Raw genomic sequence first — 16,458 nt, 5'->3', positions numbered from 1 at the left:
GTTCTATTTGAGAAACCTTTCACTGCTTCTCTATCTATCTGTACTTTACTGCCACCAAGAGGACAATGTTGGAAGTAAAATGCAGCTCATTTTAAAGCCAGGATAAAACAAGCTGGAAAATATGCCAACATATACAGCATATACAACAATCCGGAAAAGTAAAAAAAAATAAAAATAATAGTAGTCAGCCATTCCTATATTCAGTGGCATTCATTGTTAAATTATATTAATTTACTGTCCTATTAAATACATTGCAATTTTTAATTTTTTTTTCAGATTTCAGGCAAATTGCACACAACTGCCTGTTGATAATGTCATATATTTGTCCCCCTCCAGACTCTGTGACATATGTATTTATATGCAGTAGTGTCTGTAACAAGAGTAGTGGGGCTGAGGAAGCAAAGAAAGAAATAAGTATAAAAACACACCTGTCGCACTAATAGTGTGCGGATGGATCACATCTACTCACCCTCAAAGACAAACTGTGATTTAACAAAGAGTTACTAACAGTGACTTCTGCGCTACAGTCCCAGCCGTAGGGTAATTGGATATGGGGGGGGGGACACCCTGGGTAGCACAATAGTCTAATGGGGGGGGCACACACATCATAGGCAGTTTAGATCCACTTATTAGCCTGTTTGCAATTAGCTGAAACTAGAGAGCCCAGAGAAACCCGCACAACAGGCAGAGCAAGCTAACCGCCCCCCCCACACACACACATGCACACAGACAGGGGGGCTGCCACCATGCTGCTAAATACCATTCCCACTGGGACTAATTCTTTGAAGTCCTTAGCCAAAGTATACAGTAAACAATTAGCATTCTGGCATTGAAATGACGGAGGGATATCAAGATAAAGTTTGCTATGAATATCAAGACTAGGGCGACACTTGTGACGCATGAACAGGTGTGCAGGGAACAGTTCAATTCAGGCATTAATGACTCTTCTGTTTTCTCTGTTAGCTGTGAGCTTTCTAGGGTCGACTCCATGGTCCAAACAAAGAGATTCCAGTTCTGACGCCTGCCCAGACTATATTCCATTGATGGAAAGAAAACAGTATTATTTATGAAAGGTTAGAGCTTAGTTACCTGAGATTCATCTGATCCTCAATGGCATAAACAATCAATATAGAAAACAATTTTGATGTGATTGTGAGTTACTGGGTGAACAATGACCACTAACTTGCACTCTGCAGTGTGATTGGACAATTATTTAATACATCATGTGTTAACACGTCTTTTTCATTTTAACACATATTTAAGATTATATCACACTAAATACTGAGAAGTGATAACACAAAAGTGTTGTTAATTAACACATTAGGTTTTAGAGTGCAATATAGCCGATTTAAGATGTCATTCAAGGTCAGTAATATTGAAAATTGTTGTGATACGTTTATACTTAATGTGTTGTGTTACGTTGTGCATGCATTTAGATTTTACTTGCCTAAACGGGTTATAACTGCAAAATTCAATTATATTTCAAGTATCGGCAACCGGCAAGGCTAAAACCTTAAGATTAAGATGGACTAATCCCAGGAGGAAACTTTTATGCATCGAGTAACGAGAATCTAGTGCACAGATGAAACATACATATACTGTCAAACAAACAAGGTGCATAGACAGTGCACTCAGTGTGGACAAGTAAATATGATGCACACAAATTTATAGAGCACACAGTGCACAAATAAAATATCCTGAAGAAAAAGAATATTGTGATGCTACAAAAATAAATGTTGAAAGATAAGAATAACAAACTAGCAGTGAAATATGTGCAATAGTACTAAACTACTGTACATGATGGGCATGTTACTGTATATCCTGACATGTTCTGGCTGGGGGTTGGGGCATGTGAGGAGGCAGCAGGCAGGAATGATCCCCAGTAGTGCTTTTTAGCCCAGAGTGGTGGAATGAGCAAGTGGATAAATGTGCTCCAGAATAGCGCCCCCTGAAGTGGGTGAGCAGAATTGTTCATAATAGTGACCAGTTTTGGCAACATCCTCTTCTATGTATAACCTCCAGTGTGTCCAGGGTCCCTCCTCTGATGGAGCTGGCCTTCCTGATGAGTTTGTTCAGATGTTGTGACACAGCCTGAACTGGGGCCAGTTCCCCAGCAGGCCACAGCATGAGAAAGCACACTGACCACTACTAACTGGTAAAACATGCACTGCAGCGTTAAGAGACCTGAGCCTCCGCAGAAGGTAGAGCCCTCCCTGGCCTTTCTCGTACAGCACCGCTGTCTTGTCTGCCCAGCCCAGTCTGCTGTTCAGGTGGACCTCCCAGGTACTTGCAGCCCTGCGCCGCCTCCTCTTCCTCCCCCTGGATGATGACTGGTCTCAGTTACACTGGAAGTCCACCACCAGCTCCTTTGTCTTGCTGATCTCCCAGTTATGCTTCCTGCACCAAAAGGCAAACCTTTGCACTCTGATCTACCAATGACAAACATAGATAGGCCGTTTTGGTCACAGCTATCATGAGAGTGAACTTAGTGCTCTACTGCTGTTAGTTCATTGTGATCATACCTTAGTTGTCTCTTAGCAGAATAGCAAACTGTATCACCCACATACATTTTGCATTCTTCTTGATAGCTTGTCTGAATGCTAACAAAACAAGTCAATAAAAAAGCAACTATATACCTTATCTTATATGGAATCCAGCCCCCCTGATAAAAGCTCAGCCTGGGCCCCCACATGTACAAATACCATTTTTGCTGGCATGTTCCAGGGCTTCTGCCCATTCTGGGACCATTGAATGATTCCGAGTCTTCATCCCATTTCAAGGACCTCTGAGTGTGTTTTAAAGACAAAGAAGTGCATAAGAAACAAAATGACTATATATATATATATATATATATATATATATATATATATATATGATTACATACTTGTTTCATTTTAAAAAAGTGTATTTTGTATTTTATAACTGAAGTTTCACTTCCAGCCATCTATTCCAGTGGAGTTTATCGTCAATCCAGCTATATACAAGTAGGCCTAAGGTAACATCAGACAACATTCTTCCAGGACCATGATGCAGCAGACAGAAAGTGACAAAAGGAGGGATTTCAAATGTCAATGTTAATGTATTGATTAATGAATCTTGATGAAGGTTGGGGGGGGGGGGGGGGGTCCATAGCAGTGTCTGGTTTTTGCATTGAGTTGAGCATTGACCTGGCCGGAGCACTGGCAGTTACCGTATCATGTATGATAGGGGGAGTTAGATTAGACAGTTAGCAATAGCAATTTAAAAACAAAAAAAGTCACAAGCTTCATTTAAGGACATTTATTTCTTTGGAAAAGAAACTGACCCATCATTTAATACAATAAAATAAGTACATATTTTAAAAGAACATATAGTTACATTTTGACAATCATGCATAGATTTCTTGCTTGAGAAACATCGCCTCACTCCGCCTCTAGTTGCCATCCTGGTGCATTTATTAGTCGTAGTGATGGAGAATTCTGCGTATGTGTATCAGCTTTTACCAGTTGCAAGCAATATATATAAAGAGAAAACTGATATTATTGGATGTGACTCATACACATTGAAAGTGAAAAACTTAAGTTATGAGGATATCCAGATTTATCTGGTCATGGGTGACTTAAGCAAACAACTAAACGAATATGTGACTAAAAGTCTGAAGGCCCATAATTTCTTTGTTTCTGGCTGGGTACAAAAACTGAAGCATAAAAAGTGTGGACGAAATATTTTGATGTATTCACAAGTACAAATATAAACACCTTGCTTATTATTCATAATTTATTTTTGTATGTTATCTCTATCTTAATTTCGTCATGAAATGGTAAGGTTGCTGTAATGTTAATGTTACAGTGCTGTGCAAGTTTTCGTTGTTATTACAAGAAATCTAGCTTGATTGCACTTAAGTCAGTGTTCTATAGGTAAAGTGCAGATGGATTTATTTGCTGTTGTGCTAGGTCAAGCACTCCCAGAGAGCCTCCATTACTCCCACAAGAACCTGGTTTCTTGCCAAGAAAGATGTTCACACAAGTTCAGACACTTCTGTGTACTATTTACATGTTTGCAGTATTATCAGTTGTCTTTGCACTTTGCCTGACCTACACAAACTTATGCATGCTGAATATATTTACTGTTCCACTCTCCATATTGCACAATCTTTGTCCCTTAGGGACCAGTCCCCTCCCTTGCAACTGTTTATTGTTTCAACGAGACTGCCTAGCTCACACATCATCAACCTGATGCATGATTCCTTGACTAACAAATCACACAGAGTCATATTGGCCTCCAACCCCTGTTTCAGGATCATCTGGAGTGGAGATGACATCCTAAGACCCTGAAACAGCAAAGACATTTAAATGGTTATTTGTAAGTCAGGGATTACGCCATGTGACTGATATTTTGACACAAAAAGAGCATCATATTGTGATGCAGTACAGCACCATTCTGAGGACCACGATCCCCCTCAGCTACACTAGCCCTGCATTTGACGCATGGGGAAAACGTTGGATAGGGAGGAACATTTGCATCAGATCCATGGCATCAGATGCTAGAGTGGGAGAACAGAAAATGAAATCAATTTATAGTGTAAGACAAAACCAAACCCTACCACTTACAGTAACTTCAGGGCAGGATACTTGACGTACTTGTTAAAGTACTTGTTTCATTTGTCAGCGAGATCTCCATGGTGTCAGTACAAGCATCCCCAGATGGGTGGCTTTCATTTGGCTGAAGGAATCGCCTCGAGTGCCCGTTTCTTATTGTGTTCCTCTCTGGACACCTGTGAGGTCGGCAGACTCTTCCCGCTGCTGTGTTGTGCTGTGGTGCCAGTCAATGTTGCCTCTGTCATACATAGCGACTGGTTTGCCCAACGTGCAAGAATAAGAATGGCTTTAATATTTTTCCACGTAATACTTTTAAAACCAAAGAATTTTATGACATCAGCTTATAAATGAAGTACCGCAAAAGGCATAAAATTACTTGTATTTATGCTCGGGCTACATCCGTCGATACAAACATGAACAGAATGGGGATCCTGAGATGCGGTAGCACGCTAACAAAAACCAAGCTGATGTTCAAAGGCTCAAGCATAGATACACTAATCATTTTAGTGTTATTCTTATCATTGGTGTAGATTTGAGTAGTAACGAGTAAGTAAGTAACGAATACCAGGCTGTAACGAATAGTTACGAGTATTCAGCCGTTCAAGGATTCGTTGCTGACAGTAATGAAAGGCCTGATCAAACCGGCCAATCGGCACTCGCCATGCAGACTTATTTGCCACAGTTCTGGCTGGCATGCACTTGCAGCTGGTTTCCATTATCTGAAGCCTGCGCTCATTGCCTGCATGTTGTATGACCCACATACGAGTCTGATGGGGGGGCTGGGTCACTGCACTGACTGGCCGGGTAATTAGTCGCCCATCGCCGTTCTAACGACATAAGATATGCGTACGTCTTTAGTTCATTGTAGTAACGAGTATTGGGTAACGAGTATTACGTAACGAATACTGGACTGCCGAGTACTAGGTGGTAACGATTACTCAAAAGGAACGGATAACCACATCACTACTGGCTATGTTGGATCACTGTCAATGAGGTCCGCTCTTGAGATGTCCTGCGCAAACATCGCTTTTTGTGCTCACTAGATAAAACTTAATCTCTCCTCTCGGGATCGCGTTTTTTTATACCACTTTTTGGAATCCTAAACAATCCTTTACCTTTGTTGCAAACACTGTTTTTGCAGCACACCGACCATGATGAACACGGTAAAAGAGCAGTGACAGAACTAACTCGCCCACACGAGAAATGCAGCAACACGGCGGGCGACGGTCTTTGCTTCCTGTAGGCGGTACAGTGAGAGTACGTGAATTGCAGCGCTCCTACACTTAACAAGACAAAACATATATGATCAATACTTAAACGTCACTAATATTGCGAGAATCGAATAAATACCCAGTCCCACTGTTTAGGACGTCTGCCGAAACTGTACTACACAACGCCGGAGGGATTGAGCTGTCACTCAAAAACTGATTGTCCAATGGGAACGCACCAGTGAAAACCCGCCCACGTGAGAGAACTTGTCCAAAACTGCAAGGAAAAATCATGCAGGAAAAATCACGCAAAAGCAAAAGGGAGGCAGTGCAAAGCTGTAATTGTAAACAAAAGGATATTATTACAAAAAACAAAAGACCAATAATAATAAGTTTGCTAGTTATACATTTTTTTTTACCTTTCAGTTTTTTTTTTCTTCAGTGAGTTGATTTTCTCTCATAGTCTTGTTGCTTGATGTTTAAGTTTTGTTTGATAATACTGGCACAAATGTCATATAACGCCCCTACGCCAAATCAGTGCCAAAACTTTGAAACCGCAAAAATACGACCTGGAAGTGAAAAATAGATCTGAAAGTGGGGAAAAAACGATACCGAAAACCGAAAAAATTAAATAAAAATCTGAATTTGAAAAAAAAAATGCAATTGAAAAAATTAGACCTCAAATATCAAAATATATCTGAAATAAAAACCAAAAAAAAACCTTTCAAACACTTATTTTAGTTAGAATAATATAGTTAGAATAATAAAATGCTTTTTTTTTTTTAAAGTTCAACATCAAAACCTGAACTTTCAGTTTCTATTCTTTTGTGCCGTAATGGAGCTGAGGATACCGTCTCTCCGTGCCTCCCTTACGACTCTTGTCTTTTTGCAGAAATTATTGATAATAGTTATTATTTCAGATGCGGCGGCCGGAGAGAGGACTCGGGTGTTTGTCACCGTGGTAAGCCATCTTATCTCCGCGGTTTCGCTTCTTGTGTCACCGCGTTTTGGATGAACCCGGACGACAGCTGAGCTCCTGGTTACTATGCGTCGCTAACAGGCTAAATTAAACCGAGCTGTGTGCTTATACTGTACCCTGTCCTTAGGGTGACCACCTACTCCATGACAGGAAGGTCGCTATGAGATAGGACAGGGTATGCAAACTACCATTTCAATTAAATGCACCTGGATTTCACTTAAGCACGGAGTTCCTGCTGTCGACCAAACTACTTAGCCAAGCACAGAAGCCTTTAAATTTTAAATAGTTTGTAAAACCTAAAGTAGCTGAAAGTGTATTGTTTATCAGTTGGTCACTCAAAGGGACAGACGTTCAGACGTGGGGCCTCAGTCTCTCAGTCTTCAGAGGGTTAGTGCTTCTGCTGATAACCTGGTAATTCACAGTCTTGGTGACTATGCCTGAACTGTGTTTTTGTAAATTGTTCTTGACATTTTTATATTTTCTCAGATAAGAGAGTCATCACTTAAAGAGCACAGAAACCACAGCTTTTGATCTTGCACTATAATAAATATGACTGAAAGTCTCTTTTGGAATGACAGCATCATTTTTTTAAATGCGGGGTTGGAGGGGATTTTGGTGTCACAGGGCTGGGTTTGAAAGGGACAATAAAGTGTCATTTAAATGACCTGCCCATGGGATCTGTGTTTTCTCTAGTTGTATCGGCATGGCGATCGCTCACCAGTCGGAGCCTTCCCCACTGACCCCCACCAGGAGAGCGCCTGGCCTCAAGGCTTTGAACAACTAACGCAGGTATTTTAGGTTGCTGTAAAGTAGCTGTGAATTGGTTTAAGATTTATATTTTTGGTATTATAAAAGTGTCTTGTATTTGGTAACATTTCTCATGTCCACAGGAAGGAATGAGGCAGCACTATCAGTTGGGACAGAGGCTCAGACGGCGCTACGATGGTTTTCTAAATGCTGCATACAATCGGCATGAGGTCATATTTTCTTTTACTTTTTATGTTTACTTTAATTATACAGGTGCAAGGCAGGGAACCAACCCATTGCAGGGCACAGTCACACACCATTCACTCACACACGCACTCTTATGGCCAATTTAGTAACTCCAATTAGCCTCAGCATTTTTGGACTGTGGATGGAAACTGGAGGGAACCTCACAATACAGCGAGAAAATGCAAATTCTACACATGTGGAACCCTGGTAGAGACTCAAACCCAGGTTCCAGAGGTGTGAGGCAACAGTGTTAACCACTGCACCACCGTGCCACCCCTCGTTTGAAACAAAAAAAAGTGATTTAAACGGATTTCCTAAACTATTGGCCATGCACAATTAGTGTTTGACATCCCATGTATTATTCAGCTACAGCACAATAATTTGAAAATCACCAATTTACGGATTTTCCTGACAGAATAAGTGCTTTCCAAGTCATCAGAGAAGCTGCCAAAGCAGGCACTGAGACTGACATACAGAATAACTACTGTAATGCTTTTTAAATAATGAATTGCAGGCGTTGTTATACAGTCAGTTACAACAGGGATTAATTATGACCCTTTTTTGCTCACCTAGAAGAAACCAAGTACTTATCATTTTTCTCTGCGTTTGTGCTGTAGGTCATGGTGCGGAGTACAGATTATGACCGGACTCTGATGAGTGCAGAGGCACACCTGGCCGGCCTGTACCCACCTGAGGGGGCTCAAATCTTCAACGCCAGTCTTGCCTGGCAGCCCATCCCTGTCCATACAGTACCACAGGCAGAAGAGAGGGTTTGTATGTCTCTCAGGGGTTCGGACGGCTTATTAGTTATGTAGCAATTTCCCTCAGGAGGGATTTTGCTTCATGTCGTGCTGCTGTATCTGTTGACAAGAGCTTTGACAGTTTGTGGGTAAACTGAATACTGTATGTTGCCCTGGATGACAGCAGGAGGTGAAAATCGTGGTCTGCTGCTTTTGTGTCCACAAACAATGTTGACTTCATGAGCTTCAGAAGATGTTCCTGCATTAATGAGAGGAATTCTGGTGGAAAGTTCAGTTGATGCTGAGCAACAATGATAAAGGGTCTGTTCAATAACGTTTAGCCTTGTAATGCGTAATGGTTGCCTCTCAACTTCCTATAATAGGTTATGTTGTCTAGCGCTCTGTGGGAAGGCTGGTTAGACTGAGGCGCAGATTATGGTGACAGGGAACAGTGTCCCTTCTCGGCAAAAAAGGAGAACGGGGGGAAGTGGAAACGAGCAACACAAACACAAAGCGAAATTATTCTCATAAGGCACATGTTGCCAATTTGGATGGAGACTGGTGAGGAATTTGTGAAAGTGCAGGTGGTCAGTAGTGTTAAAATCCACATGGATGTGAGCCTATGGAGGACGGGGAGGCAGACATTTATAAATAACTCTTGTGAGAGAACTCGCGGTCACTTGATTCATGACACATGCACACTCTGTCAGGAACCGACATGCAAGCAGGAAACATTTTATGGGGTAAATTCAAACAGTATTTTAGATCAAAATGCAGTGATCTGTTGTACAATAAACTATGTTTGATGTTGAGCTTAGAGTAGTTTGCAGTTTCTTAGCACTTTGTATAACTTTTACCATCATGAGAGAAATCTTATTAACCAGATAGGCTGGTCATAAGTACTGTGGTGAGAATTCTGCTTTAATGTAAAAAAAAAATCAACTATAGAGCAATTCGGGTTTGCTGTTCTTGTCATCCTGTTGATGTCCTATTGACAGAAGCCTCCCGTGACAATGGTCTTTATATACAGAATAATCAGCATTGCAACTACACACCTGATGGTGTTTGCGCTCTGAAATGTTCTTCATGTTTTCTCACAGCTGCTCTCATTCCCCCTGCATGACTGCCGGAAGTATGAGCGCTTAATGAATGAAACCAGGGAAACAGATGCCTATAAAAATATGACCGATACCTATGAAGTAGGTGCCCCGTCTCATTGTACTACAGTTCATCATGAACACATGTTACCTGGAATCCTGTCATGAACTACATAGGTCTTACACCGTCAATCTCTGCATGTCAGGATTTTTTGGCAATGGTGAGCAACAAGACTGGCTTGGAACAGGTCACCATAGAATCTGCATGGCGTGTCTATGACACATTGTTCTGTGAGGTGAGTAATGAGGTGTTTCAAGGCTTTCTATCGTATGACCTTCATAACATTTAATTTCCTTCTGTGTGAGCTATACTTGTAATTCTTTTTTTTTGGGGGGGGGGGGGGGCAGTCCTAAAGCTTAGCGCTAAGTGCATTGATGGGTTACTTCTTTATTTTCAGGATAAACACAACCTCAAACATCCTCCATGGGTAACACCAGAGGTCATGGACGAACTTAAAGAACTGAATGACCTTGCCTTCAGTATCATGTTTGATATGTATAATAGGACGGAGAAGAGTCGGCTTCAAGGAGGTAATCACATGAGAGGGAGTCTACTCTGTAGCTGCTGAGAAAAATGCAATACAGTCAGTTCTCGTGCATTCGCTTCGTGATTCGCGAATTCACAGATCCGTGAAAATTTCATTCTACTGTTTTTTATTAAATATTTTTAATAATGTGTATGTATTTTTGTTCTTGCTCTCTTTTTCGTGGTTAGTGCACACATAGTATTTTTACAACTTATTATTTCTGTACGTCTTTATGTCATTTTTATTTGGTTGAATACCTTTACCCTGTATGCAGAGTACATTTTGGTATTTTATTGAATTGTATCTTGGTTACGTATTTGACTTCTGTCAATAAGTTTACAGTTCCGTTCGTTTACTCATTTTACCTTACTGTGAATGCAAAGAAAACGGCAGCCAATGCCGTGTTCTGTGAATTAGTAGGGGTAACATTAGTATACAGTACTATAAATGTGTTAGTGTGACAAATATCCATGTACTCTATTTTTACGTCAAACATTTGTTTTTGTTTTTTTGAAGGTAATGTATTAAGCTAACTTTTAAATGAAATTAAAGTGTTTTGGGAGCATGACTGGGGTCATATTTAGGGTTTAAAACTATAGAAAGAAGCACATACAGTGGAACCTCGGATTACGAGTAACGCGGTTTATGAGTGTTCCGCAAGACGAGCAAAGGTTTTTAATAAATTTTGACTTGGAAACCGAGCAAGTCCTGGTTTACGAACGCCAAGTATCATCAAAAATTATATGGCACACATGCGCTCCTTGTTTTTCTTGTTTTTCTTGTTTTTACGTGCGCTCGGCTTCAAAACAGGAAGCGCATGCAGTGCGAGCGATGAATCTGTTTAACGACAATGCAATGTCCACAGGCAAAAGAGGCTGTCATTGGATGGGTTCCTTGTTAAAGTCGCACAAACAGAAAATGATTCCAGTGAGCCAACAGATATAGCAGTGATTCCGTTAATTATAGTGAAAGTCGTCCTACAAAATAACCCTCCTCTCTCGTCTCCCTCACACCATCCACGATTCTTTTCAAAGGTAAAGCGCAGGTTAATTTGTTTTATGTATTTTTACTTTATATTTTGTATTAATAATTTGTATATGAATATTTTTGAGTTGTGGAACGGATCATATGAGTTTCCATTATTTCTAATGGGAAATAATTTGCTTTGATATACGAGTGCCTTAGATTACAAGCATGTTTCCGGAACAAATTATGCTCGTAAACCAAGGTACCACTGTATTACCATTTTTAGTGACTCTACCAAACATCCGCGAATCTTCCTCATTTGCGACGGGTTCTGGAATCTCGCAAATGTCCAAGGTCTGACTGTAGATGTTTAACTTTTATAAAAATGCTGTTTTGCAATGGATACTGTGCCTCAAGAACTGCACCATAAACCACACTGTATGATATTAGCAGCATAAAATCATCAGAGAATCTATGCTGATTGGGAGAGAAAAATTAATAAACAGGAATGTTTAAACACTGGACATGGATGCCTAAAACAAGAACAATCAGGCTCCTACAAAGATTTAGTAGTCAAACAACAGGCCATCTTTGATTTGGCTTTCAGTGCAAATGTGGATTCTTGCCCTCATTGTCACTTGTTGCTTCCTAGGTGTCCTGCTTGATCAAATTTTGAAGAACATTTCAGCAGTTGCAGCCGATGCGTCACATCAGCCACTGAAGATGATAATGTACTCAGCGGTAAGGTGGCTCATTGGGTGGGAACCTTCAATGCTTTTTTTTTTTCTAAAGGACAGTAAAACGGCCTAGTCTACCTTATTACTTCTGGATCTCTTCACCAATTGACCCCCAATCCCCCCCAGAATTTATTCTAACTTCCTGTATCAAACCCAAGAACCTTTGAAGGAAATGTAATCAAACATTGTTTACCATCATAACAAAAAGGAAATGACACATAGCATGAAGGAAGCATATGTCACACAAATGACATAGAAACCTATCTATTTAGTGGTACCAAGAATCAAATCAACTGGACTTGAGACAAAGCAAATGACGTAGGTTTTTTGAGTGAGGTTCAGTCCTATTTTACTTCACTGTTTTATGTGTTTAAGGTGATAAACACTTAAAACTGAGCTCTCCTCCTGTGTTCAACTGTCCAGGTTCATAAATGAAAATTAGCATTCGAATCAGTGCTGGGCTGGACTGGGATTAAAAATTGTCCCTGTACTTCTGGGTCCGTCATTATTAATTTCTCCAAGGGGGTTCCTCCCCCATGAAAAATTTGTCGACTCACGAACCAGTTATACCACCTGGAAAATGTCCGGTATGCCAGATGGCCAATCCAGCCTTGCTTAGTATTCTCTCTCTACCTTTAAATGTCAATCAGAAAACTTATTATATAGCATCAGATTAATAGAAAAGTGACCATTTGAAATCTGAAGGTTATGGAATCAGATTTGTGCCAATATTATCAAGCAAAACTTTTTTGACATCAAGCAAAAACAAAATGTTGATGTTGTTTGTGCTGCACTATACATTTTATTGTGCTAAATTAGAAGTGTAGTTAAGCTTTGCTATGTAATTTAGCTTTTACCTAATTAGCGTTAGCTAACTTGCTAACGTTAACCTTATTTTCCACTTTTATTTCCAGTTAAGGAGAGCACAGTGCTTTTTTCAGCACTTCACTTTGTTAATCTTGTTGTCGGATCCAGTAAAAATTAGTTAGTGGGTAGTGAATGTCCAGTTAAAAATGTCTGTGGCACTGACCTGTCAGTCAAAAACTTATTAGCTAATGGGGACGCATCCCTGAAAAAACCCACCCATGCAAGAGATTTGTGTCAGAACTATAAACAAAAAGTCAGGGAGCGCAAGCGAGAAACCTGGCAGTGTAAACAAAGGAAAACATCATCAAAAGACCAATCATGTGTTTGCAAGTTATAAATTTTACTTTTGAGATGACATTTCTTTTGCTTCAGCTTTTTTTCTTCTCGAAGCCTTGTTTTTGTATGATGTCCAAAAAGTTTTGCTTGATAATATTGGCACAAATCTGCTTCCATAGAAGGTGACCTTGTCCTTTGAAGTGGAATTAAAATGTCAAAAGTGCAATTAGCTATGTTGTATGTCCATCGCAGTATTTGAAAACAAGAAAATGTCGGTGAAATTATTATAAACGTAGAGGTTTTTGTCGTCTAATGTTTAGCAAATTGCAGACATGAAATAGTTTTGATTCTGAATCACTGACTTGTAAAGAACATAGTTCCCACAGATTTCCATTTGGAAAAACAAACTTTATTTCCGTTAAATTCCCATTTGAACTGTGAAATGAGCAACAGTTCACCCCACGCAAGCTGATCCGGGTGTTTTCCTGATTGTGTGAATGTGTGTTTTTCAGCATGATACAACCATCGTGGCACTACAATCAGCCTTAAATGTGTTCAATGGAAAAGAGCCACCCTACGCTTCCTGCCACATTTTTGAGTTGTTTCAAGAAGACAATGGGTAGGACAGTCCATTATTCCTAATAGTATTTCCTTAAATTCAAGCAGTTCCCTGAAGCTTTTAAGTATATGAACCAGCAGTTGGTTCTTTGTTTTCTGTGTTATTACATAAATATTCAGCTGAATTGAAACACCCTTAGATATACTGAGAGCCTATTGTACATACCTAGCATTGTAGGAGCAATGGGTAAAGAAGTAATGAAACTAATAGCAAAGTAGCTAACATTCTGTTTTAGTCTTAGTTTAGCCTTAGAAATGTTGTAAAATCGAGGGTTTCATCAGAATTACTGTCACCAAGTGTAGCTATTCTGAAATATCCACCATTGAGAAGTTCATTTAGGTCTCTTCTGTGACTATAGACACCAGCTGTGTATTTTTGTGCCTTCAGGTCTTTCTCCATTGCCATGTTCTACTGGAATGACACCAGCACAGAGCCTTACCCTCTGGTCCTGCCGGGATGTGAGCATTACTGCCCCCTGGAGGACTTTATCTGCCACACTAAACCTGTCATCCCTTTGAATTGGAAGGAGCAGTGTGACAAGAACACGGGTACATTTGAATACTATATTTTTATCCTAAAATCAGCATGATCCAAGAACATATTGTCTCAATTTGTTTTCCAATCTCTTCATGCTGCGTGGTGTGTGTGTGTGTGTGTGTGTTTTTTTTGCAAGATGCCCCACACTCAAAAACTACACCTACTGGAAATGTAATCACCAACTATAATCTTTTCTGTCTTTTAAACATAGTTTCTGCCCCAGCTGTCTATGAACAGTCATCACTAAACATACCAGTATCTGGATGTTATATGGCTAATTGCAGTGTTTCCACTCTGAGTTTTTTTCCGTGATGACCCGCCATGGCAAAAAAAAAAAATACCAACTATACTACTGTTACATGCAAGAGCCAGTAGGTGTGCTCTACTTGTGTTGCTTCTTTTTGGTGTGTGCAGATCAAAGGATGCTGGGCGGGAGACGTCATTATGCTCCGGAACATTGCCAGCCAATCAGCTGGCCGCGGGGGAGGAGCCACAAAATTGAAAGATGTGTTTGCTCCCAATGGCGTGCAGTGTTTTAGTTGTTGTGTGCGTTGAGATGCTGCACTCACTCACTCATACTGTTACTTCACTATGGAATATTATATGAAATATAAAACTACATAACGCTAAAGAATGTAATCTTTAGAATAATACCAAAAAGATGTAACCTGCAGAAGACAATGTAACCTTGATACCTTTAAGAGAATGCAGGCCAATTACAGTTGCACGATGTAATCATATGAGCATGTATCTGTACCCTAATAAACTCTGAAGCTTATCACGCCCCAATTAGCTATGTAGCTTATCACTTTGTTGTAGGTTATAAAATATAATAAGCTGTGTAGCTAAGTAGTGTGTAGCTAACTGAAACGACCAAGGCTTATTACTGTAGCGTCTTTGAATAGAAGACAATCGCCCAAGTTCCGAGTTCGCTCTGAGTTCATGGCCACATACAGTGTGTAGAAAATCTTGTAGAGATGGTTTTGCCATAATTATGTTCACCTAAGGGGCCAAGCGGTAAAGGAAATGATTGACAGACTTACCACTCATGGGTCAGCACACTTTGCCTGTAAACAATTATTTCATGCTGCTGCATTGGTCAGCGTTACAACTTTGCCTGTTTGTGTAAATAAGCATTTAAATATGCTGTAAGTGACCATGGTGATTAGCAGCCTCTGGTAAGTTTCGGGGTCTGGACGGGGAAGTACATCGATTCAAACCACCACATCTAAATCGCAATGTCCAGACACCCTAGGTAAGGGGTAGGTGCTAAACCTTGTAATTTTTGTTATTGGTCAGGCAATCTTGGAGTGGGTAGATTTTATTTGTTTTGTTTTCAGTAAGAGGTCAAATTGCTTACCTTTTAGGGAAACTGGTTTTGGTTTCTGTTCTTTAACCTGTCCACAATCCAGACTCTCTTTTCCTTTGTGTTTTTCTTTGCCTTGTTCAAGCCTGTTTTCTGTTTAACAAATTGTGTGTTCATCTTCTTGGCTGGCTGGCTACACGCCTGTAAAGACTCACCCTATATGCGCAACAAACCCATCTAGATGCATTCCTCAGGTGTGTGACGTCCTTTTGGCAGTTGGTGGCCTCCTCTCACCCATTGCCAGGGTTACACCGTATTTTGTGACCATCATAATATGTGACTCTAGGGGCGCTGTTTCACATTATTGGGAATGAATGCATGGTTCTTGCTCATCTGCATGAGCCCTCTGCGCATTGCACGTACCGTAATTAGTTTAACGTTTTCATTTTACATATTTTCTACTTTTTCAAAGTAGCAGCGTTTCCGCTTTCTGTTCTGTCCTCTTATTTGTATTCCTTAGTGTTGTCTCAGGAACTATGATTGGAAGTAAACCCTTCTGCATATTCTTTTAACATTTGCAAATTATAAAGGTAGCTACAAGAATATTACAATGTTCCACAATTGCGTGCTTTTCTTTTATTTTTTATTTATTTCAAAGAGGATGCATGAAAGGTACATAGAACCATTAACGGTGGATATATTCATAAATGTAAATGCAGATTTCCAAAAAATAAATGATGGAGTTATTCTTTTCAATTATCTTACCTTATATTCTGCTACTGGCACAGCTGTTTATTTAGCCAATTTTGTGATGTACGATACTGTGTATTGTGATGCATTACATTTACTGACAAGAATAACACACTACAGTTAAAATAGTAATTAGGTAAAGAATCTAATTTACTGCAATTAGTGTATAGCAAAATAAATTACAAACTGACTACCTGAGTAGTGGGAAAGAAAACATAT

At 40.0% G+C, this 16,458-nt stretch overlaps 1 protein-coding gene and 1 long non-coding RNA gene across 3 annotated transcripts; one reads left to right on the top strand and one right to left on the bottom strand.

Annotated features, from left to right (window-relative positions):
• Positions 1-3,264: 3,264 nt before the first annotated feature.
• On the bottom strand, positions 3,265-6,196 carry LOC111858237 (uncharacterized). Of its 2 annotated transcripts, XR_002841544.2 has the most exons (5): positions 5,928-6,196; positions 5,693-5,814; positions 4,620-4,831; positions 4,416-4,522; positions 3,265-4,309 (listed from the first exon to the last, which is right to left on the bottom strand). It is a non-coding gene; the product is annotated as an uncharacterized lncRNA (long non-coding RNA). The 2 variants fall into 2 exon arrangements; XR_002841543.2 differs by having other exon boundaries at positions 5,693-6,196.
• A 362-nt stretch (positions 6,197-6,558) lies between these two features.
• LOC140577511 (lysosomal acid phosphatase-like) lies at positions 6,559-16,245 on the top strand. Its single transcript, XM_023839829.2, has 11 exons — positions 6,559-6,746; positions 7,458-7,553; positions 7,655-7,741; positions 8,375-8,527; positions 9,598-9,696; positions 9,801-9,890; positions 10,053-10,185; positions 11,800-11,888; positions 13,540-13,646; positions 14,034-14,194; positions 14,598-16,245. The coding sequence occupies exons 1-11, from the start codon at positions 6,621-6,623 to the stop codon at positions 14,720-14,722; spliced, it is 1,266 nt and encodes a 421-aa protein (XP_023695597.1). The 5' UTR covers positions 6,559-6,620; the 3' UTR covers positions 14,723-16,245.
• The last annotated feature ends 213 nt before the right edge of the window (positions 16,246-16,458 follow it).

The sequence above is a fragment of the Paramormyrops kingsleyae genome, chromosome 11, assembly GCF_048594095.1.
Source record: "Paramormyrops kingsleyae isolate MSU_618 chromosome 11, PKINGS_0.4, whole genome shotgun sequence".
Taxonomy (NCBI): Eukaryota; Metazoa; Chordata; class Actinopteri; order Osteoglossiformes; family Mormyridae; genus Paramormyrops; species Paramormyrops kingsleyae.
This window is presented reverse-complemented; position numbering and strand designations above follow the sequence as displayed.

Bases quoted from the DNA above. Each gene is read 5' to 3' on its own strand.
- LOC140577511 (XM_023839829.2), top strand. From the start codon at position 6,621: ATGGAGCTGAGGATACCGTCTCTCCGTGCCTCCCTTACGACTCTTGTC. The intron at 10,186-11,799 runs GTAATCACATGA...GTTGCTTCCTAG, and splicing joins GAAGAGTCGGCTTCAAGGAG to GTGTCCTGCTTGATCAAATT. The intron at 14,195-14,597 runs GTACATTTGAAT...TGGTGTGTGCAG, and splicing joins GCAGTGTGACAAGAACACGG to ATCAAAGGATGCTGGGCGGG.